The sequence below is a fragment of the Puma concolor genome, chromosome B2 (genome assembly GCF_028749965.1).
Source record: "Puma concolor isolate L17-30 chromosome B2, mPumCon1.1.hap2, whole genome shotgun sequence".
NCBI lineage: Eukaryota > Metazoa > Chordata > Mammalia > Carnivora > Felidae > Puma > Puma concolor.
Window position 1 is genome coordinate 35,082,285 of NC_141671.1, and position 24,281 is coordinate 35,106,565.

General features: G+C 41.7%; 1 protein-coding gene across 5 annotated transcripts in view; it reads right to left on the reverse strand.

Annotated features, from left to right (window-relative positions):
- FKBP5 (FKBP prolyl isomerase 5) overlaps positions 1-24,281 on the reverse strand; it is a 118,321-nt gene that overhangs the window by 6,050 nt on the left and 87,990 nt on the right. For all 5 annotated transcript variants that reach the window (XM_025925310.2, XM_086706679.1, XM_086706680.1 and 2 more), the window contains 3 exons: positions 14,505-14,661; positions 7,657-7,747; positions 5,126-5,209 (listed from right to left, as the gene is read on the reverse strand). In XM_025925310.2, the coding sequence (XP_025781095.1) occupies positions 5,126-5,209; positions 7,657-7,747; positions 14,505-14,661 (332 nt within the window). The remainder of the gene's footprint in view (positions 1-5,125; positions 5,210-7,656; positions 7,748-14,504; positions 14,662-24,281) is intronic.

Below are 24,281 nucleotides of genomic sequence, written 5' to 3' on the forward strand. Positions count from 1 at the left end.
GCAGGAGGTGACTCTTAAAATGGAAAGCAGAGGACATGTCCTACCAGACCTGTAGCCAGACCCCTGAGGATTTTAGATCCAGTGTCTGAGCCACCAACAGTATTCAGATCATGTCACTAGGATCCACCACAGTGAAAGCAGTGTGTGCATCTCAGTGTGGAGCTGTCTCCCCACGTGCACTCCAAAGCTCACCCAATGACTGAGAGAAAAATCACAGAGCAGATCTACCAGAATGTTCCTGTTAAAAAGGACTTCAAGTGGCTGGCATAAGACATGAGCTCCACCTGTAGAAAGAAGCCCTGATGTTGATGAGGATGGAGTAGAGCAGTTCCCCGCGGAAGGCCTACATCTGAAAGCAATGATGGCTACATCCCCCCGTGAACATCCCTCTTCACCAGTGACTTGTTTAGGGAACAGAAGACCTACAGAGCTCACAAGTTCTGCTGTAGAAGGGCAGTGCAAAAGAATTCCGAAGTGCTTTGAAGAAACAGTGTATTAGAATCGAAGTTTATTATCCTCCGTGCCTCAAAGATTTGTGATCTGGGTTATTTATAAGAATAGGAAACCAGGTCCGCTCAGAGTAAATGCTGAATTTTTTTTTAGGAAATTAGATTGTATGTGCTATGGACTGAACTGTGTGCCCCCCACCCCCATTCACATGGTGAGGGCCTATCTCCAACACAATGGTAGCTGGAGATGGGGCCTTTGGGAGGTGATCAGGCCTAAACTGGGTCCCGAGGGCGAGGCCCTCACAATGGACTTCATCCCTTTGTAAGAGACACCAGAGAACTTGCTTCCTCTTTCGCCCATGCTGTCTGTAAGCACCTAGGATAGTTCATCCGAGCACACAGCGAGGAGGAGTGCTCTCACACACACCAGCCCTGCTGGAACTTTGAACTTAGACTTGCACTCTCTGGAGCTGTGACAGATAAACTGTTGTCTCCATCACCCAGACTATGCTGTTTTATTATGGCAGCCCAAGGTAATGAGAACACTAACATCCTGTCAGAGCCTTAGACCCACTATTCCTTTTTTGGGACACTACACAAAAGTCCTCATGAGGCACCGGGTTTGTCATTTCTTTCCGTCACTGTCTTTTCTTTTGTGGATGGTGAGCAATCTGAGGACAGGAAGCGTGTCTTATCCCTTTGGAATATCCAAAGATACTGAGCACAAAGAGGCCCTGAGGAGAGGTGTGCTGAACAAATATTAAGGTCGAAGACAGAACTCTGGAATCAAAATGTTCTCTATGGTTGACAGCAAAAATGGAGAGGTGGGTAGAAATGAAAGGTTATCATTTCATTCAGGTTAGGTAAGAAGGACAGGTATTTTCCCTGTTATGCCTAGTTTCTTCTTCTTCCTCCTTCTCAAATGTACCTATTATCTTTTCTGATGATCTCCTAGTATATTGTTACAGGGAAAGAAAAAGGCCAGGGAGGACAGTGACCCAGAGCTTATCATTGCGGTAGGTTCTAAATAATCAGAATGGTACAAGGCTGTGGTTTCAAACAAAAAATCATACACACACACACACACACACACACACACAAAACCCCAAAAAACCAAAACCAAAGGAAAAAAAACCCCAAACCCCACAAAGTAACAGACTTCACAATGGTTTCTTTACATTTATATAGCATTTTAACTTCTTGAAAGCTCTTTCATCTGTATCACTTATAATTTTTAGAGCTCAACTTCTGACAACAAAAATCTTGTTTTGTGGTATTACTACTTCTAATGTACGAAAACAAGAGTTTTTCAGCTGGGGGTGATTTGCTCCCTGGGGGACATCTGGCAATGTGTAGAGACACTTTTTAGTTGTCACAACCGCGGGGGGGGGGGGGGGGGGGGGTGTGCTACTGGCATCCAGTGGGTAGAAACCAGGGAGGTCACTAAACATCCCACGATGCACATGACAGCCTCTCGGCAAAACAGAACAGCTCCAAATGTCAGCAGTGCCAAGATTGAGAAATCCTACACTAAGTGAATGAGAGGAGAAGAAAGGGAGGGTGGAGACTTCTTAGGAGTTTTTTTTTTTTTAACCTAAAACCCTACAATTCTAGATGACCTGTTAATAAATCACAGCGTTGGTTTTTTGGTTCAGCAAAGTCAAAACACAGCAAAGCCTGGTTTGTCTGAAAAGGGCTCAGCAGTCAATCCTTAACTAGCTTGCCTGAGAAATGCTTTTTTTCCCCGAAGGAGCACAAGGGGGCGCAAGAACCCCGTATCACTGCAGTGTCCTCAGACTTGCCGCTCTGCCTCCAAGTCAGAAAAGAGAACCACTAAACCAAGTAGGATAGTTAATGCTCTGGTCTTGCAGAACCCTATTCAGCTATGAGGGCAAATATCATGTCTGTTTAATTGGCCTGCACAATGCCTGGCACAATGGCATGCTGTTATCTGTTAATTCCGGAGCCTCTCCTGCCTTTCTTCTCTTTAGTGGTCAGGGGTTGATATGAGGGGTTTACAATCTAAACAGCAAAATTACTCCCATTTTAAAACTGAGTGCAGTTCAACTCCACAAAGGGGAGAAATTTACCCACTGATGTGTAAACCAAACCAAGAGGTCAACAAAAATGGAGCCGTAATGTACCAGATGGCACAAAATGTAGATTTTTATTTCACCCCATCTCTGCTCTCACCCACACATCTGGACTCTGTGCATGTGCACAACGTGCCAAGTCAAACACTCTGGAAAGATGAGGCCCAGGAGGGCAGTGTGGCAGATTGAAACCTGCCCTGAAATTTTAAAAGAGAGTGTGTACAGGAAACTACCTACCATTCTGAAGTCTTACATCTAAAACGAGGATCGCTGCTGGAATCTTTTACCTATAATTATGAAGGTGCCTCCAGGGAAGTTTCTAGTAGTACAAAATGTTCAGAGACATTCTGGGAGAAAAGTCTTAGGTCAGTGGTTCTGAACCTTCCATTAATTTTCCCCCAACAGACTAATGTTTTGACAGATTTTGTCTATCAAATTGCATGTTAAAAATAATATGTTCCATATGTGTGACCGCTGATCCAGATTTTATCCAAAGATCAGTAATTTTAAAAGGGTTCACAATATTATGAAATACACAAACCACTACTGCAATTGTGATGCCTAGAAGTGACAAAGTTAAGTCTGTACGGGCACTGAAGCACTGCTCTCTGCTACCGATCACTGACTCTGGCCATCTCTCTGTATATGTTTAGGATACAGCTATACAACACATGGCTTTGCCACATTATTTCAGCACCAATAATGTTCCCCAAAGTTCTGAGTCATCAGCAACCAATTAGAGCTTCTGAACAGCTGAGCTGTATTACTACACAGAGTTGACAGAGTTCTGTTCAACATGGCGAAAACTTCAACTCCTCCATCCCCAAACTATTAATATTCTATTTAGAAGCTGCAGGAAATATAAAAAATACAATAAGGACTTTTATAGACCTCCAGGTACACAGGAAACACCATTTAGGACCTATGGTCCCAAGGGATTTTACAAAAATTATTTCATTCCAGTGTATTGTGTATTTGAGTCTACAAATTACTCGTGGAATTTTACTTGAATAGCTTAGAAGTATCCAATATATTTCAATTAGAATTAAAAAAAACAAATCAAACTTGCTCTCAAGAGTTTCAAAACTCACAGAATTTTAGGGCTAGAAACAAACTTGGGGATCATCTAATCTAACTCTATGTATGACTTTTCACACATGAAAATAACCTCTTTGGACCTTAAACGCCTTTAAATCATTTTGAGCCATAAAGCCTGGCTTTCCCCATTTGGAGCTCAGTCCACCATTCCCCAATGCTTTCTGGTGATTGACACGTTATTTTAGTCTATCTAATAAATGGCTATAAATTAATGCAAATAATTATATATTACCTAAATCAACAGATTTCACATTTATTTAGCTATAACCCACAGCAAGAAATATGTTTTCAGTTATGATCCAGAATCCACTCACACAACAAATTTTATGATACAAAATTTGTCTTTACTACATTAATGCAATACACTTCCCCTAAATTGGGACCATGACCCAATAATGGGTCTGTTCTTACAGTACGGAAAACAAGGAGCACACGTGTTGCCCTCTGGCTGTGTGAATTCTGTGTTGATTATACACGGTCTCACATAATTCTGTAGTTGTTTCACTGGGGTTAACCTTGCTTCCCCTCCCTCCAGACAAGGTTGTCTGTGCAACAGCATGTCTTAGAGCAGCCGCTCCAGGAAGACTGGCTAAAGTACATTTATGTATCACCGTTTTAGACGGTTGAAAACATCATCTACTTTTTTTGCTCATGGACTGCAGTCCATGAAAAAAAGGAAAAAAAAGAAGAAGAAAGAAGAAGAAGAAACCTTGACAAAAACTCCGTTCTTTCACTTTCTGCTTGACGTGGAGAAGATGCTTTGCTGGGGCCGGTGAAGCAATGGGCAGAACGTTCTGGTCAGAACTGAATCAAGTGCTGTTTCTTTCTCTCTTTTATCTGGGGGTTTAAGATCTAAGCGAGAAAGTAACATTCCTAGATATTACAAGAATGGACTTTGGAGAAGCAACCGATAACAAATATCATGCAGGAGTTTCTCAAGATTCCTCACAAAACCAATGGCAGGATCATCCTGGCCACTGGAAGAAATTAATATTCTCCTCCTGCCAGTTTCTTCTGGAATCTGCAATTTCGCTTTCCTTTTGTCACATGCCTTAGCGGCTTCACCAAGAGAGTAGTAGAAAGGAAAATGATGGGGAACTTATCTCTATGAATTCTCACTTGCTACCAATTATTCCATTCATTCTTTGCTTCATTCCACAAACACTTACTGAGTGCCAACTACATCCCAAACAAGATGCCTTAGGTCCTGGGTGATACACTGGTGGGTGGACAAGCCAGACCTGGTCTGCCTTTATGGAGAGTTACAATCTAGGGTAGGATGTGTGAAAGAGGCATCTGTATTCCTTGTGTCACATTAATTCATTCCTTCTCACCACTTCTACACTGAAAATGACAGACTTGTAAAAATTCAGGCTTATTCTTACCCAGAAGTGTACTGACAGAATTCAGAGTAGGGATTATCAGCACAATTCACTGACCAATAAATTCTTTGAGATGGAAAAGATTATACGAGGACTCACACACCTTGAAGTACACAGTTCCCTTCTCTTTGACAATGGCAGCCTGCTCCAGTTTTTCTTTGGTGTCCATCTCCCAGGATTCTTTGGCCTGTTGTGTAAATTTGTAACAATGGTTAGATGAAGAGAGAAGGAAAAAGTATCAGCTGATGCCTGTAAGAACAGACAGCAGCTACTTCTAGGACACCCATGCCTCAAAACACACTGGGTTTTAAACTGCGTGCTATTGCCAGTTCACCGCTGGGTTAGAACTCACTTTCCATGATGACTAAGCTGCAGTGTGACCCATGTTGCTTAAGGAGGAGCAAGACAAAAATACAAGTGAGCAAGCTAGGCTGTTGTGTGCTGTTAAAGAGCATCTTCAGAGCTGTCCGGTGAGGACACACAGCAAAACCGGGCGTCCCTCCTCTCCCCTCCTGCACACTTCACCAGTAAACTGCCATTACAATTTCAGCAAACTGTTTCTCTCTAGCCTCTGTCTATTGACTCTAAAATGGGAACACTATGGTAGTCAAGTCACGGCTGTATATTCACAGAGAATTTTTAAAATTCCAGATCACGTAGTTGTCTTTCGACTCTGAAACCTCTTTGGACCAGCAGATAAACTAAAGCTTCCAAACTGTATCAACTTGCAGACGTATACCTGGGGGACTGAAGGAAAACATAACAGGGAGGGTAAAGCTGATGCAGAAATATTTCAAAGCCATAAACCAACGATTTTATGACCATCTGCTATTTTGTATTATGTGTATTATTGCTCTCCACCACTAGAGATATGAATCCAGGGACAACCGCACTGTCATTATGAACAGCTAGATTTAAAGGGACCATAAAGAGTCAACAGAACAATCTGGGATCCTTTAAAAGGGAAAAGGAAAAAGGCTGTGTCAGTGCTACTGACTACATAGGAATTATGAAACTTCAGTGAGTAACTGTAAAATTCTATTCAGAAAACAATTAGTGATGTATTCCTGCTGCCACCCACCTCACCAAGTGAATAACGAGAGTTACTAGTCTTTCTGGTTTTTAACAACTTAGCTCTTAAAGTCTTTTGTGGTTTTTAACAACTTAGCTCTTTTACTTAAAATTCTAGTCACAAGGGCTCTTTGCATTTTTATACCGAGTTCCGTCTTTATGGAGTATAAATGTATTCTTAATACTACGAGGCAGAGAACTAAATCCCGTTGCTTTTTCCAACAACATCACACTCTCGTGTGGTTTCAAGCATACGCAGCAGTGCTGCATGGAACATGCTCCTGGAGCAGTGAGCGTGCAGGGGCTCGTTACAGCACAACACAGTGAGAATATTCCGCGACAAGCAATGTCCACACAGCCGGGGATCGGAAGGGGCTGTGGGTTACTTGACTAAAATGGAAATAGGAAAGCCAAAGGTCTATATAATCACATGCTAAAGATTATTTTCTCTCTTTAATAATAAAAAAACTTTGTGCTATGAAGACAGTTTTGGAGGATCAGTGCTGAGCTGGAAGGCCTTCAGGAGAAGTGACCTGACAACAAGTGATGGTCACGACAGGAGCATGTGCTTGTTGTGGGGGCATGGTGGGTGGGGGGTACGATCAGGAACATTGCCGTTGGGGGCGAATCCCAAAGCAGTCTGCCCTGACTTTCTAGGTCCAAAGTTACAGCCCTCCGGGACGATGGTTTCCTTTTGGAGTCTAATGAAACATAAACAGTTACATTTCCAGTCCACAGCTTAACGTACAGAACACGGAGGCAGCACTGTGGGAATAAAAAGGGCACACGAAATGCAGTTCTCGGGGCTTTCAGGGAAGAGTGGGGCCTTGGTGATGCAAAGGGGACTTGGCCAGACACGGTAGCTAGTGCAGACATATGTGGTGGGTGCGTCTGGTGAGGCTGCTGCCGGGAGCCTCCAGAGGTGGGTCTGAGATAGAAACACGTTCGAGGAGGCACGCTGTTTCCGGAACCGAAGGCAACGGACAACCTCTCTTTTTTAGACTTGGACAGGTGGGAAAAGAGAAGGCCGCAGGGTGAACAGGTTTGTCTCTTGTGTCCCTTGTCACACAGCCTGGGGGCCCACAAAGCCTTGCCTTTTAGATTACAACTTGGAGCCACGTGAAGGCCTCTTCACAACTCCCGGGAAGGGTACGGTCCGTTCAGCACTGGAGAACTGCACCCCACGCCCCCAAGGAGCTGCTTGGCAGAATGTGAACCTTTTTGTCTTCAACCCAGGAAAAAAAGTACAAAAAGAACAAGTCTAGGAACAAATAAGGGAACAAGTCTTGGATTCTACCCAAAAAAAGTTAAAAAAAAAAAAAAAAAAAAAGGCTGACACATAGGAACAAAATCAGAACACTGAGCTCCTTAGCTGTAGATGAGCCGTGCGGTATCGGCGCTCCCGGGGCCGTGTCTGAGACCAGAGACAAACTTCAGTCACGAAAAGCACCGCATGCGAATAAATGCCATCTCCATCCACACCACCTGACAGGAGAAGTAACTTCTAGAAAGCGCATGGAGAAAACATCCACCATGACTTCGGAGAAGCTGGTATTTTCTCACCTTTTCGAAGCTCTTCAGTGTAACTTCATATATCAGCTCAGCATTAGGCTCAATGCCAAACTTAGGCTTCCCTGCCTCTCCAAAACCATATCTGAAATGGAGAGTAGAACAACAAAACTTTAAACAAACTGCTGTATTTCCAGGCACTTCCTCTGGTATTCTGAGGCAGCACGTTAGCACGGGGCTGCACACTTCACATACCACAGACCCCGCAGACAGACCAGATGTTGACCAGAAGCTACAGTGCCACGTATCACTGCTGTGTTGAAGAAACCAGGCTCGATTTAGCTTTCTTTCCTCCTTCCCAATCACACGTAATGTAACACCTGTGCTCCTTGGGGAAGCTTGCTTGATGGGATTTTAAACGTCACTGCCTTTTTCTCTCTGCTTGATTTTATATCTAGTTCTTTTTATAAAATAGCCATAGCTTGGCCATCAGGACTCTTCCCCGAAGCTTTATCAGCAGGAGGACAGAGAAGACAGGCACTGTAATTGTTACAACCTTGCTCGTCAGAGGCTATGTTTAATAAGCTTTTCACTTTAAAGTGCGGTCTCCTTCCGGCAGTAGCACTTCCAGTCAGATAAACGGGGGGAAGGCTCACACATCGGGAAGGAAATTCATCCTCCCAGTGTTTCTGCAAGACATTTAAAAAGCACACCAGAACACAGAAAAGATATAACAAATGTATCATCAAAAGGAACAGCCTAGCAAGCTCTAACACATCATTAGGAGAAATCCTCTCATAGTTCTGTGGCTATCACACTGGAAAACACTGTACCTTTTAGCCAAAACTTACTAAAGAAAATAAGGATATATAAATTGTTTTCTGTTTCATTTTGAGATCACATCCAAAGCATTCAAGAACATCCTAGAATGGAAGTTCTGGTGGTGTTTGGTCTGTCGGGTCCAACGGTTTTCCCAGCATTTAGTACATACAACGCACGGCATATTATCAAAGTGTTCACTGAGATATATTGTGTTCCCATCTGTTTCACGCCAAACTACTCTTTTTTTTTTTAAGGTTTATTTTTTTAAATGTTTGTTTATTTTTGAGAGAGAGCAGGCAGAGGCAGAGAGAGAGAGACGAAGAGAGAATCCCAACCAGGCTCCGCACTGTCAGTGCAAGGGCTCGACGCAGGGCCCAATCTCATGCACCATGAGATCATGACCTGAGCTGAAATCAAGGGTTGGATGCTTAAATGACCAAGCCACCCAGGTGCCCCTCAAGCCAAACTACTCTTAAGTAAATGGAATTGTACTGCAAACCTTCAGGCTATGGGTTGAAAGATGCCAAAACCAGGTCGATGCTAATACTTCTAATTTTCTCTGGGGTAAAAAGACTAGAGTTGGAACACTCATATTTTGCTGTTCACATCATTTTCTTTACCCCTTGCCTGAATTTTTCAGGAAGAAAATGCTTACTCACCTCCACTATTACACAAGAAAATGAAAGCTGGAGCCAGAGAGAGGCACAGAGACACAAAGAGAGCTGGTAGGAATGGGGCGTGGTACTTTTAATAGCAGGGCAAAGGGTATCTTCAGCTAAGAAATCAAAGAGGACATAATTATCAGTGGCCAATTTTAGGTAGTCATGACTAGTTCTCTACTTCAAGCTCTTAGACCCGTAGATCTCCTATTTTGTTTCTACCATCTGGTAAATAATGGAATAATCTTTGCTGGGACACAGGTGGGTGGGGGAGTCCTTGCTGATCGTGCTTGCTGAGCCCTGTGCTAAACGGGTACACACCCAGCACAGTCTGACGCCTGCCCTAGACCCGTGGCTCTCAATAGGGGTGATTTGAACCTCCCCCCCCTTCCCCCCGGGATAGCAAGCAGTGTCGAGAGGTTTTGGGTTTGCCACAACTAGGGGACTACTACTAGTGGGCAGAGGCCAGGGACACTGTGGAATGTCCTAGAATGACAGAGCAGCCGCCACAACCGAGAAATACCTGGCTCCAAATGTCAGCCGTGCTGAGGATGAGACAAACTGCCTTAGAGGAACTCACAGACAGAAGTCTCAAGGCTGGGGGTGGGGGAGATGCGGGTTGGGTCAAGGAAGGCATCAAACTGCCCTGAGTTATCAATGGGATTAAAGACAACTGAAGGAGGGTATTATTTCTGCAGTCTCTCCTGGGTTCAAACGAAGAGGTTCTGTGAAGATTTATGTGGAGAACACCAGCACGGGGAGGCCTAGGCTCACACCAAACTATTCTGGGAGCATCTAACCCGACCTTCCATGTTACACAGAAAGCTGTCTGACTTATGCCAGATCAGCCTGGGCAAGGAAGGACCCGGGGCACACATCTTCCTCTGACTGAAAGAACACCACAAGTGGGATTCCAGGACTTAACCCAAGGACAGGATGGGCTATAGTAGCAGAAGGAATCTGGTAGTAATGTTCTTGAATGAACAGTTGCAGACAGCAGAGATACAAACAATGATTACCAGTGGCAAGTAAGGCTTTATGGGCATAGAAGAAGCACTTGTACCCTAAGTGCTTACAAACTAAGGTGCAGAGAGACATGCTTCCAGACAGTCACACAAAGAGGCAGTAGCAGAGCCAGGACTTCAATTCAGACCCCATGTGTCCCCAGAAAACTGTTTATTTTTTAACCCGGACTGCCTCATAATTAAACATTATGGCTCTTGGCAGCCTGTGTTTTTGTCGGGGGTTGGTGCAGGACAGAAACATAAGGAAAGGGAGGGGAAAAATTGGAACTAGCCATACTTTAAATGAAAAAGAAGCATCGGTCAGTATTAAAAACAATATAAAGGGGGGCACCTGGGTGGCTCAGTCGGTTAAGCAGCCGACTTCGGCTCAGGTCATGATCTCACAGTCCGTGAGTTCGAGCCCCGCAACGGGCTCTGTGCTGACAGCTCAGAGCCTGGAGCCTGTTTCAGATTCTGTGTCTCCCTCTCTCTGACCCTCCCCTGTTCATGCTCTGTCTCTCCCTGTCTCAAAAATAAATAAAAATGTTAAAAAACAAAACAAAACAAACCAAACAATATAAAAGATACCGTCCCACTGAGGAAAAGAAAATGGGTTCTTTGGAAGTGTTTTATGAATTTACTGTGAAAACATCCTGCCAAGGAGTCTATCAGAGTCAGAGAGAGGTGCGCCCTGAGTGTCTTCTGGGGAGAATGGCACGCAGAGGACAGAGAAGAAATACGGAGCATGTATGTGCAGCAGCCACATTTACAGCAACACTGGGACGCGGTGTTCTGCGGTAAGTGGGGATCTGGACAAGGACACCCACCGTGTGCACATGCCTGGTGCGTGCGGACTGGCTACATACGTGGGCAACGTTACATAGTGCACGCGTGGATGGTCTTGTTCTGCAGAGCGGGCACCTCATGGGACTCTACATACTAACCAGCATCTCAGAAAACAGCACGTTCCTTTCTAACTACGCTAAATTATTTCCATAAAACTATGGAAAAGCTTTTAGACCTAGACATTTATGAAAATTTGATTACTCTTATGATTGAAGATTTGAAAAATCTACCCTATGTTAAAACAGGTCGCTGGGGCGCCTGGGTGGCGCAGTCGGTTGAGCGTCCGACTTCAGCCAGGTCACGATCTCGCGGTCCGTGAGTTCGAGCCCTGCGTCAGGCTCTGGGCTGATGGCTCGGAGCCTGGAGCCTGCTTCCGATTCTGTGTGTCCCTCTCTCTCTGCCCCTCCCCCGTTCATGCTCTGTCTCTCTCTGTCCCAAAAATAAATAAAAAACGTTGAAAAAAAAATTATTATAAAACAGGTTGCCTTGGGGCACCTGGGTGGCTCAGTCGGTTAAGCGTCCGACTTCAGCTCAGGTCACGATCTCGCAGTCCGTGAGTTCGAGCCCTGCGATGGGCTCTGGGCTGATGGCTTAGAGCCTGGAGCCTGCTTCCGATTCTGTGTCTCCCTCTCTCTCTGCCCCTCCCCCATTCATGCTCTGTCTCTCTCTGTCTCAAAAATAAATAAAAACGTTAAAAAAAAAAAACAAAAAAAACAAAACAGGGTCGCCTTTTCCTTGTGGTCTTGAGGGTAAAACAACATAGAAAGAGTCAGCACAATAGCAATAACAGCTAATATACTGAGAGTTTACATTTGTCAGGCACTTTGCAAAGTTCTTTACATGCATTACCTCATTTAGACCTCCACAACTTTATGAAATAGATATGGTTATCCCCGTTTTACAGAAGGGGAAACTGAGGCTGAGGAGTGTTAAGTGACTTGCACAAGTGGACCTAGATGACACGGGGCATGGCAAGGTTTAACCACTAATGATACGACAAACAATTTAAATGTGCAAGGAACCATTTGCATTAGTAAATATAAGGACAATTTGTTTCTCTTTGCCACTAAACTTGAGACATCTGCCCCCCAAATTGTCTTGTCAGCTAGGTTAAAATGTAACAAACTGATTCATACACTATTATATGCCTCCATGTACGCAGAATTATCCTCAGGGAGCTTAAATCTGAAAGCATACAGTGGGCATAAACGCCATTCTCTTTATGTGAGTCTAGGACGATAATTTTAGAATGCTAGATTAAAAATAATTAGAGATTACCTGGATATGGAGGAGATAGCCTCCTCTATTTTCCTTATAGAATGAGAGAAATAAGTTCACCTAAGCGTGAACTACAAATATAGAATAAATGTAAGTAAAACACACTAAAGTAGGAACAGAATAGTGGAAAAAGAACGATAGAGAAAAAGAAGGTATTAAATGAAAGGTGTCTCCGTGAAGGTTCTAAAAGGGTTCAAGGTGTAGAGCGTTTGCAGGCATGGCCAGAACCTCACCCGGGAAACAGGATTATGGCTCAAGAGTTAGGGCAAGGGGGGATATGCTGCTGGGCTAGCACTGAGGCTACACAAAGGCCAGCAGGCATATAAAAGGCACAATTCTACCTACTGGTAAGTGCAGGTCATTCGGATTGTCAATAACCCCAGATCCCAGTGACTGAAATCCAAGGAGCCAAGAGGGAGGAGACTCGAGATAAGCTGATGCACTTTCATGCAAACAGAATCAAAACACCCTGCTTTCTCTCAAGGGTCCATTTATCAAGATAGAAGGGTTAGATTCGTGGTATAATTTTAGGTCTAAAAATAATACCAAACATGTTTTCACAAGAGAGACTGTTAGTGTCTGATAGTTCTAAGCTGGGAAGTGCTAATGGATATCCTTATGATGGGAAAAATTTAGGCAAAAATGAGTCATCTCCGCTGCCTTTAGACCAGGAAGAACACTTTTTTTTCACCCCAGGGACTCTGCATAAGAACAGGTGGCACAAATTCAAGTAGTAATAAGTCATCCAAATGCTTCTACTTCCACCCCTCACATGTTTTACTGCCTCCCACTTAATTTGGAGAAAAGGAAAGAGGGGGCAAGAGAATCACATGAGAAGGGCCAACAGCTTCCTGTCTCGGCAATATGGCAGGCAAACCAATAAACAGCAAAAATTGCCTGTCAGTCCTATCCTTGACACACAACGATCACGGAAACAGCCTCGCAAATCTTTGATATTACAAGGCCCATTAATTCACTCCATGATCATATAGCCTGATTCAATTGTTACCACTGTTAGCATGAACTTCACTGAAAACACTAAAACAGTGATTGAAAAAGCAAGTGTATCCTGTTTTTTTTTTTAATTAAAATATAGTTGACTTACGATGTTTCAGGTGTACAGCATAGTGATTTGACAATTCTACACATTACACTAAGCTCACCTTAAGTGCAGTTACCATCCATTATCATACAATACTAGCACAGTATTATTTACTATATTCCCTATGCTGTATTTTGCATCCCTATGACTTGTAACCATAAGTTTGTACCTGTTAATTCCCCCTTCACCTCTTTCACCTAACCTCCCACCCCTCTGGCAACCACCAGTTTGCTCTCCGTATTTATGATTCTGTCTCTGTTTTGTTTGTTCATTTGTTCCGTTTTTTATATTTCAGGTATAAGTAAAATCATATGGTATCTGTCTTTCTGTCTGCCTTCTTTCACTTAGCGTAACGCCCCCTAGGTCCATCCATGTTGTCACAAATATAAAACACTGATGAAAGAAATCGAAGATGACACAAATGGAAAGATATATCATGCTTATGGACTGCAGGTATTATATTGTTAAAATGTCCACACAACCCAAAGCAATCTACAGATTCAACGCAATCTCTATCAAAATACCAATAGCATTTTTACAGAACTGGAACACACAAAATGTGGACCCACAGAAGACCCTGCACGACCAAAGCAACCCTGAGAAAGAAGAACAAAGCTAGAGGTATCAAAATCCAAGATTTCAAGACACACTACAAAACTGTGATAAGCAAAACAGTATGATACTGGCACAAAACAGACACATAAATCAATGGAACAAGATATAAAGCCCAGAAATAAACCCACACTTATATGGTCAATTAATCCACGCCAAAGGATGTAAGAATATATAATGGGGAAAAGACAGTCTTCAGTAAATGGTGTTGGGAAAACTGACCAGCTACATGCAAAAGAATGAAAGTGGACTTTTTTTTTTTTAATGTTTATTTGAGAGAGAGAGACAAAGTGTGAGTGGACGAGGGGCAGAGAGAGAGGCAAACACAGAATCCAAAGCAGGCTCTAGGCTCTGAGCTGTCAGCACAGAGCCCGATGTGGGCCTCAAACCCAAGAGACATGAGATAATGACCTGAGCCAAAGTTGGACACTCAAATGACTGGGCCACCCAGGCGTCCCGAAAGTGAACCACTTTCTTACACCACTACCACCACACACACACACACACACACACACACACACACACACACCCCAGTCCTTTAGATAACTTCACTATGTACTGAACTGGTATGCTGCTTACCGTGGTCCAAGATATAAAATACACTGTTCTTCCCGCTGCATTTTCTCCAGGGCTTTGTCAATTCCAATTGGAATGTCATGGTCTTCTCCTTCCCCAACGATGAATACCACATCTCTACAATCAAACATCCTTCCATTATAGCGGCCTTCCAGGTGGACTGAGGGAGAGGAGACAGGTCAGTCAACAAAGCTGCTCCGTAGGACTGGTTAATTTAGGGAAGTGATAAATGGTGATTTCCCTTTCTCATTTCATCAAGAGACAAATGGGTATATCTTGTTGACACTTAGTCTACTGAGTCTGAAAATTTAAGAGCCATCCTATTTCTAAGTTTAAACTTATACTTACCAGGAACTGTATCAATACAATAGCTTAGTGGATAATAAAACAAAGTGGAAACACAGGTTTAAATTAAACCTACCATATGAGACTTCCTCACCTATAATACAGGATCAAGAAATAGAATATTTAATAGTAACTATCAAGGTGCCACAAATTTAATTATCAACTATATAAGGGATTAAACATTTATAACTCCATCTTGACTTCAGAGGCTTAGATGAAAAACAACTAAACGGCTATTTCCCCAAAGCTATACAAAGGTTAACTGAATAAAAAAAAAAGCTCTTTAAAAAAAAAAAAAAAAAAAAAGAGTCTTAATCTCATTCACAAATATGTTTGAGTAAAAACAGAAAACCCAAAGCCAACATTATCAGTAACTGTATCATAGCTATATCCCTTAGTGGAGTGATAAATGTAAAGTGTGAAAGGAATCATTAGTCTACTATAACTTCATAAATCAAATTACTTAACCACCTCTTCTGAAATGTTAAAAGATCAATTTCTTGGGGCCTAATTTCTCACTTCACTCACACTCAGCTCATTTCCAGGGTAATTTCAGAACAGATAAGGAGCTTTTATATTTCTTCAAGACAAAATATGAAAAATGTATAGAGATATGTATATTTTTCTTGATCCGTTAGACTTTTTTCCTAGGATAAACAATTCTCTGAATCTTTCCAACTACTTTTCATATTAAAGATATTCATTCTTTTCCATTTAGGTCTTTGACTTAGTAAGAAAAATGAATGGCTCATACAACAGCACAACAGTCACCAAATAATACAATAATTTGTATTTCGTAAGAAAATTCTTTAACTTCTAGGAAACCAATTTGACAATAAATTTCATATATTAAAAAAAAAATGAAAAATTCTTTAACTTCTATAACATAATGGACTAGATTCAAATGTAACAATTTCCTAAAATGCTTTTCTAACACTGGTTTCTCTCCTTTAACTTGCTTTAGAGAGACTAAAAATCACTCACTCTGTTCTACTTGTTTCACGAGACAATTATGATTTTTGAAATACAAATTCAAGTCCAACTTAACTCTACTTTTGAACTATGTGATCTCAAAGGTCCTTTGAAGCTCTAAAATGCTTCAAAGCATTTTAGAATCTATGACCCAGTGATAGAATTCTTGATATAGGCTAGAAACGAGCTTCAAAGCTAATTCCGCAGTTAATCATTTGATCAGGTTACCTTTAGCCCAGCCCTGAGAAATGAAACACTGAAAAGTAAACAGTGGTGATATAGACATCAAGAGCCACAATGTCACATGGACATTATACCTTGAAGCTCTCTACCCTGTTCTGATTTACTAGGATTCATATCATCCTGATGTGTTTCCATCACAGACACAGGATGAAGTCTGAGAAGCTCGGGCCAAATTAGAGAGGGATGGGACTTTCCAAACAAGGGGAAGAAAAACACTGGCTCTCGGGGTGGGGTTGACATATAGGAATTTCACTCTATGTCCCACAGTCATAAATGTAGATGATCTTCTCTATTATAGTCACTTTTGGAATGCTCTAGATAAAATAAAACTCAATCAACTTATAGCACATTGAAAATTCTTTTTAATTGGAAGTATTTTCAAAATAAATTTATTATTTTCAAACATGTACTAGAGAGGTTCTGCAGGGAGTCTAAGGTTTAAGATATTTTTACTAAAATAAATAAAAGATGATGTTCTAAAGGAATTGAGAGTTCTGGAAAGTTTATGTTCTTAAATATTTTAAAATCTGCCCAGGAAATCTAATATAGACCAATGCAATGATACTTTTCACGAAAAAAAAAAAAAAATGCTGAGCAAAGTGAATTTCAGTCCTTGAATTGTGGAATACTCTCAAATATTGAGATTTATCATCCTGCTACCTCACAACTTAGCAGACAGATTTTTCTGTCTGAGGTTTATTGTTAGAAGTATCTTCCTCCCTAAAGGAGAGTACATTTAGTGGGAGAGGAAACTATCAGTACATTCATTGTGGTTTTTGGTTGATCAAGTTTGAATGTGTTTTCAAAACAGGAAATCCAGAGACTGCAAAAGATTCCTGCTCATGTGTCAGTTTCCTAGGCTAGTTTTCAGCTTGATGCATGTACTTGATGTTAAAATTACATAAATAATTTCAGAAGTTTTCTTTACATGGCACAACCCATCATATTAGGAAAAGAAAAAAAAAGATTGGCTACTAGTGAACATAATTGAGAAAGATAAGTGAAGCAAGCAAGCCAAAAAAAAAAAAGGTTCAAATTATAATGAAGGCAAGCAAACTATAATGAAAGCAGCTGGTCTACGAGAGACAATAAATGATAGAACCAATGTTTATGGCCACCTAGTAGAAAGGTAAAAATCTGCAATGACTCTTATACTTACTTACTACCTTATATATGTAATAATCTTTTCTTCTGGTAAATCTAACTCTTCTAAGTTGGACTTGGACACTATCTACAGTACCCTAAAATCTTAAACTGATACATGCATGTGCACAAACACACAGATACCAGTTCGTATGTACTTATAAAGCCACTACCTTTAAAAAAAAAAAAGATTTTAGGAAGAGAGAGAGCGCACGGGAGCATGTGAGCAGGGGAGAGAGGTAGAGGAAGAAAGAGACAGAACCTTAAGCAGGCCCCACGTTCAGTACAGAGCCTGGGACTCGAGCCCATGACCCTGGGATCACGACCTGAACCCAAATCAAGAGTTGGATGCTCAACCGATTTAGCCACCCAGGCGCCCCCAAACCTCTACCTTTTAATCTGGAATGTCAGAGTAAGAGAAGGTATCATAGCCTCGGGGGTATACAGCCCACTGATTCTTTAGGTCTACAAGTAGCAAACGCTATCGCTCTGTTAACTGGTTTCTAAACTTGGAACACTGGTGTGACAAGTTCTACAAGACTGCTGACAAGAACTCATACACCACCCAGGGGGCCACAGAAACCCCAGAACGGCCTGCCATTGTAGGGCCCCTTCACGGTGACAGAAGCAAACCTGCCTGGTTCCTACAGAGCCAGTGCCTTCTTCTTTTTTTTTTTTTTTAATTGTCTCAACAATTGGTACCAAAGAAAACTGTGGCAGCTCTGGTGAAGGAAGACCTGTGGTTGCTTTTGACCTTGCATCTCTTAGTGCAAATACTCACTTAATAAATATTTAATAATAACCATCATGACTCACTGGGAGCTCAGCCTCTAGGGCTCAGGAGGTCTGTTGCTAATTCCAACCAGCATGATTTACGGGAAGTAAATGATCTATGACGTGCCCAAAGAGAATAAAAGTACATACAGGATGCTTCTACTTAGGGCCTTTTTGGTAAAGAAAAAAATACACAAGTTAAAAAGGAACATTTTCCCTTGACTTAAAGTCTACGTAACTCCCCATGAAGTCAAACCAAATGAAATTACCCGAGCTTTGCTGCGCAATCCGAGTGTAACCACATCAAGTAAGCCGGGTCTGCTGCAAAACATCACTTAAACTGGAGCTCTGACTTATTGTTCTCTTACTGCCCTAGAGCAATTTTGTTTTGAAGAGCACAGAACACCCTGTTCTGAATGTGGCTGGCACATGAACTCGATGTGCTGACAGCAATTTGTACTCCGATTAAAATAGGGGGGAAAAGGAAAGAGAGTGCACTGCAGTAACAAAAACTGGAATGCAAGAACCCAAAAACTGTAGAATTTGTATTTTAGGAAGCAAAACTGAGAAGGAGGCTCCATAACCTTAAAAAAAAAAAAAAAAAAAAAAAAGGTGCTGTAAATGCTCCAGCCTAAAGACGTTAGCTCTGGTAAGTGTCTGTTTTTCCCTTTTCTAATTATAGTAGCTGGTGTCTGATAGCTTTGCACTCATTCCCAAAACAATTACTGGGTCATGGGGATCTGAATGGGAATGTTGTAATGGCATTACTACTAGACAAGACCAGTCATCTGGCCAGAGAAAACCAGGTTGTGACAGGTTACTACCACATGGCAAGGGTTTGTTCTGCTGCCTAATTCACGCCAAAATGAGTTTCTCTCTGCCTGCCTAATAGAGCAGAACATCCAAGAGACACTGGATTCTTAATGACCCCCTGAAAAGGCAAATAAAGAAACAGAGATGGATTTGTAACATCAGGAGAGGCATATTAATCACCGATTAGAAGAGAAATGTTCCCATCAAGCATGGTGGTCAAATGTGCCCCGAACTGCCTCCCTTCCTCCTCTGCACTGTTTTACACTAGTAGACATGAACAAATAGCACTAGACGACTGCTTACAGAACTGAGGGTCAGATGCTAGCTGAGAGCGGGCGTGGACCCTGGCCACTGGAACAGAATAGCCCTTATGCAAATGGCTTACAGATCTTCGTCTAAATAGTAAGCACACCCACGGCAATAAATTCCACACCAGCACACATCCTCCTCACGCATCTCTTTACACAGGTATAGCACTTTCGTCAGACCTGGGTGCCAGTCCCATTGTGCCACTTCACAACTGTGGCTTTGGGCACGGTCATCTCAATTACCTGAAGCTCAGTTTCATCCACAGAATTAGGGAAAAGAATATCAGCTAACTAGGGGCGCCTGTGTGGCTCAGTCATTTGAGTGCCTGACTTCGGCTCAGATCACGATCTCATGGTCTGTGAGTTCAAGCCCCACGTTGGGCTCTGCTCTGACAGCTCAGAGCTTGGAGCCTGCTTCGGATTCTGTGTCTCCCTCTCTTTCTGCCCTTCCCCGACTCACGCTCTGTCTCTCTCCCTCTCTCAAAAATAAATAAACATTAAAAAAAATAAAAAAAAAAAATTAGCTAACTCCTTACAGTGGAGAGGATCAAATCAGGGCCCAAATTAGAGCTTTTAGCCCAGCACCTGGCATTTGTTCATGCCTATGTCAGGGTACCTAAGATGTGAAAATATTGTCCTATGTGTGGATACACATAGATGATCTAAATGGAAGTTAGCTATGATTATTTTCCTGCAATTAGTGGTAAATTACGCCAGATTAAACATGTTTTAGAACTTTGGTACAAGCAACTGCTTAATGGCTCCACAGACAGAGCTGTCACAGTGTGAATAAAACTCTACGCAGGCAAAGGCAATGTCTTATAACTTCTTTTGTACCTCAGTGCCTACCACACAGTTCAAGGACAGAGAGTAAGTATTTAACAATTAATTTGAAAACAGGGCATTAAGGAACATGGTAGTAATTTCCACTCCTTATAGAAATTTTCCTTTTTGAATATATTAGTACTCCTATTTTTAACAACTTGCAAGGGCTATTTAAATTTTTCACTGATATGGAGCTTTTGTTTAATATTATTATTACTTTTTTATTTTTTAAACGTTTATTTATTATTGAGAGACATGGCATGAGCATGGGAGGGACAGAGAGAGAGGGAGACACAGAATCCGAAGCAGGCTCCAGCTGTCACCAGAGACAGCCTGACGTGGGGCTTGAACTCGCAAGCCGTGAGATCTTGACCTGAGCTGAAGTCGGATGCTTGACTGAGCCACCCAGGTGCCCCTGTTTAATACTATTCTAAAATGAATGATCCATTGGCTGTATTTTTTTAATAACAGAAAGGACTATTTTTTACTAAGATTTTACTCTACCTGAAGACTTGAAGCTACTGTTTTAGAAGGAGCCATATAAATTCAAGATATTTGAAAGAATAAACACTGCCCATTTTAGACCAAGTACCACACTACGTTATTTTGTGAGAACACATAATAAAGCAGTTTCAAGAATTTGCTCTTTCTTACTGGACAAAATTTACCAGGACATTCATAAATACTTCAGAAGCATGTGAAAAACAAAACCAAAAAAGCCTCATAGTTTGATCAGATCTCAACATGTGCATACATGAAATCATTCCTCTATTTCCAATTTTCAGTACCATGTTGTTTTTAATATTTATTATATTTTATTATATATATTATTATAAAGAACATTTATAGCTAGATTTTGTTGTTGTTTTAAACTTCTGAGAATTTTTGCCTTTAATAGGTGACTTTATCTCATCCATATTTTCGTAACACTATATGATTGGTTTTATTCCTACCATCGTATTTTAGGTTTTCTATATAATCTTTTATTTTTTTATAACTTTTATTAGATTGATTAAATTTTCCTTGTTCCTCTATTTCTTCACGTCACTCCAAAGAAAGTTTAATTTAATTTTTTAAATGTTTATTATTTTTGAGAGACACAGTGTGAGTGGAGGAGGGGCAGAGAGAGAGGGAGACAGAATCCGAAGCAGGTTCCAGACTCTGAGCTGTCAGCACAGAGCCCCAACATGGGGCTTGAACCCATGAGTTCATAACCTGAGCTGAAGTTGGATACTTAACCGGCTGAGCCACCCACCCAGCTGCCCCCCAATTTTTTTTTTAAGATTTTATTTTAAGTAATCTCTACACCCAACATGGGACTCAAACTTACAACCTTGAGATCAAGTATTGCACACTCTACCAACTGAGCCACAAGTTCTGGTTTGGAAGTTCTACATGCTATTCTTCCTAGCACCTAACATTACATTTTAAACAAATCACTTAAAGGTATATATACTTTTATCAATGTTAACAAATTAATCAGCATAATCGTCCCCTGGAATAAAACTATGGATGATTTTGCCTCCCCTCTCCACTTCCCATCTGCACATTTTGTTTAAATGACTCAGAAAACCTAGCTCCAGACTGTTAAGCCATTATTATTTTTAACATTATAGTTATGTCATTTCAGAGATCTTTCAAGATAAATGTATCCAACTTCACTGACATGTTATGGAAATTACTTTTTTGCTCACTAATGTTTCTTATGCCTTGAAGTCTTTACTTCTTGGTTTTGTTTTTTATGATGTTTTAGTATATCCTACAGTATATTTTTCAAAAAGGGCATGAGTCTGCATATTCCCAAAAGCTGATTTTGTTCTCATACTTAAATGATGATTTGGCTGAGGACAGAACTCTGGGGTCAAAATACTCATAGTCACAATGCTCAAAGCATTGTCATGTGGTATGCAGCGTCATGAGTTAAGAAATCTGATGTCATTCTGATTCTCCGTTCTTTGCACAAGGCTTGTTCCTCCCTGGAACAGTTCAAAATTTCCTTTTAAGCTGTGGAATTACGAAATTTCACCAGAATGTACCTAGGTGAAAAAGCACTCTTTACTGTTGTATGGCACTCTTAATCTTTTTTTTTTTTTTTTTAATTTTTTTTTTTTCAACGTTTATTTATTTTTGGGACAGAGAGAGACAGAGCATGAACGGGGGAGGGGCAGAGAGAGAGGGAGACACAGAATCGGAAACAGGCTCCAGGCTCCGAGCCATCAGCCCAGAGCCTGACGCGGGGCTCGAACTCACGGACCGCGAGATCGTGACCTGGCTGAAGTCGGACGCTTAACCGACTGCGCCACCCAGGCGCCCCATTAATCTTTTTTTTTTTTAAGTTGTTTTTTTGTTTAATGTTCTTATTTTTGAGAGAGACAGAGTGCGAGCAGGGGAACGGCAGAAAGAGAGGGAGACACAGAAGCCAAAGCAAGCTCCAGGCTCTGGGCTGTCAGCACAGAGCCTGACATGGGGCTTGAACTCGCAGACCATGAGATCATGACCTGAGCTGAAGTTGGATGCTTAACCGACTGAGCCACCCAGGCACCCCAAGGTCCTTTCAATCTTAAGGCTCTTCTATTTTCTCCAGGAAATTTTCTTCTATCACATGTTTGATTAGATTCAAATGGGCTTTGATTTTTCATCCCTACCTTCTTTCTTTGCCTTTTGTATCTTTGGGGTTTTTTTTTTTTTTTTTTTTTTGCTCTATGTTCTGAGATATTCTTGACTACTTTTTTATATTACCAATTCAGAATTCTGGGACTGTCCATTTTGCCTTTTGGCCCTTGCTCTGAGTTCCAATTTTGCCAATAATATTCTCAATTTCCAGAAACTTTATCCTCCTTTTCCTTTTTCACAGAAGCTGGTTTTTTGACTTATTAACTTAACGTCCCGTTAAACATCTTGAAAGATAATGACGAGTATTTTTAGAAGTTCTCTTCAGGGCACCTGGGTGGCTCAGTCAGTTAAGTGTCCGACTTTGGCTCAGGTCATGAGCTGATGGCTTATGAATTCGAGCCCTACGTCGGGCTGTGCTGACAGCTCAGAGCCCGGAGCCTGCTTCGGATTCTGTGTCTTCCTCTCTCTCTCTGCCCCTCCCCAGCTCACACTCTGTCTCTCTCTCAAAAATAAACAAACATTAAAAAAAAAAAAAAAAAAAAAACAGTTCAAAGACACTTTATGTCCTCAACCTCTAGCCCAAATCTTGACACACAGTCTTCTGAGGCGGATCCCTATTTTATTTTAGAAATCTGGCCTTACAGGCCTTAGCCTGCGAGCAAAAGACATAGCCAGACCCTATAGAGTAATTCTCAATCCTTGGCTGCAAATTAGAATCACCTGGGGAATTTAAAAACTTGTGCCTGGAGTTCCAGCCTGTGAGAGTTAGGATTCTTATTTAATTGGTCTGGGCTGAGGTCTGGGCATCAGGATTTTAAAAGCTCTCCAGGTAATTCTAAATTCAGCCAAAGTTGAGTACTGCTACTAAAGCTTACTGGCCCAGCTGTTCCATATTGTTTTATAACAACCCAGATGATTGCCCCATAGCCTGCTTTGGCTCCCTTGCACCAGCTAGCTGACTGTGAGCTTGGAGTTCTGCCCAAGCTTGTTGAGAAGAATGGTATGTACCTCTGCAGAGATCTTCTCTACACCTGTTTTGAGTTGGGTTCCCTGAGTCTAGTTTCCATCAGTCCAATTTTATCTACTTTACATATTCCAGAAATTCTTCATAATTTCTAATCCACTTCTTGCATTCTCCCTATTTTCCAGCATGGCTATGGATTTCTTTTTTTTTTTTTTTTTTTTTTTTTTATGTTTAAGTGAAAGAGAGCAAACATCATGCGTGCGGGAGGGACAGAGACAGAGCGAGAGTGAGAGCTACAGAGAGCATCCCAAGCAGGCTCTGTGCTGTCAGCGCAGGGCCCAGTGTGGGACTCAAACTCACAAACCCTGAGATCATGACCTGAGCTGAAATCAACAGTTGGATGCTTAATTGACTAAGTCACCCAGGCACCCCCTCCTTACTCTTTTTTGAAGTCATTCTCCAGCCCCTCTCCCATCTTACTCAGTGGGATCTGGAGAGGAAGAGGGGAGAGGGAAGAGGGAGGGTACTCCAACAACTCGAACTCTGCAGACGGCTCTGCTGAAAGGCTCACATTTGAAAACACTGTCAAGCGTCTGCATCCTTGCACTCAGATGTGGTGAAGCACTGTGAGGCAAGACAGCTACATACAGCCGGCATGTGGATGTGTCTACTCCAAGCAATGAAGTAAACAACCAAAAAATGTGTAAGACGGGTGACTTGGGGAAGGAGGAGCGGTAGGCTTATGTCAGTCAGATTCAATTTCTAAGAAAGCTAAGCTTA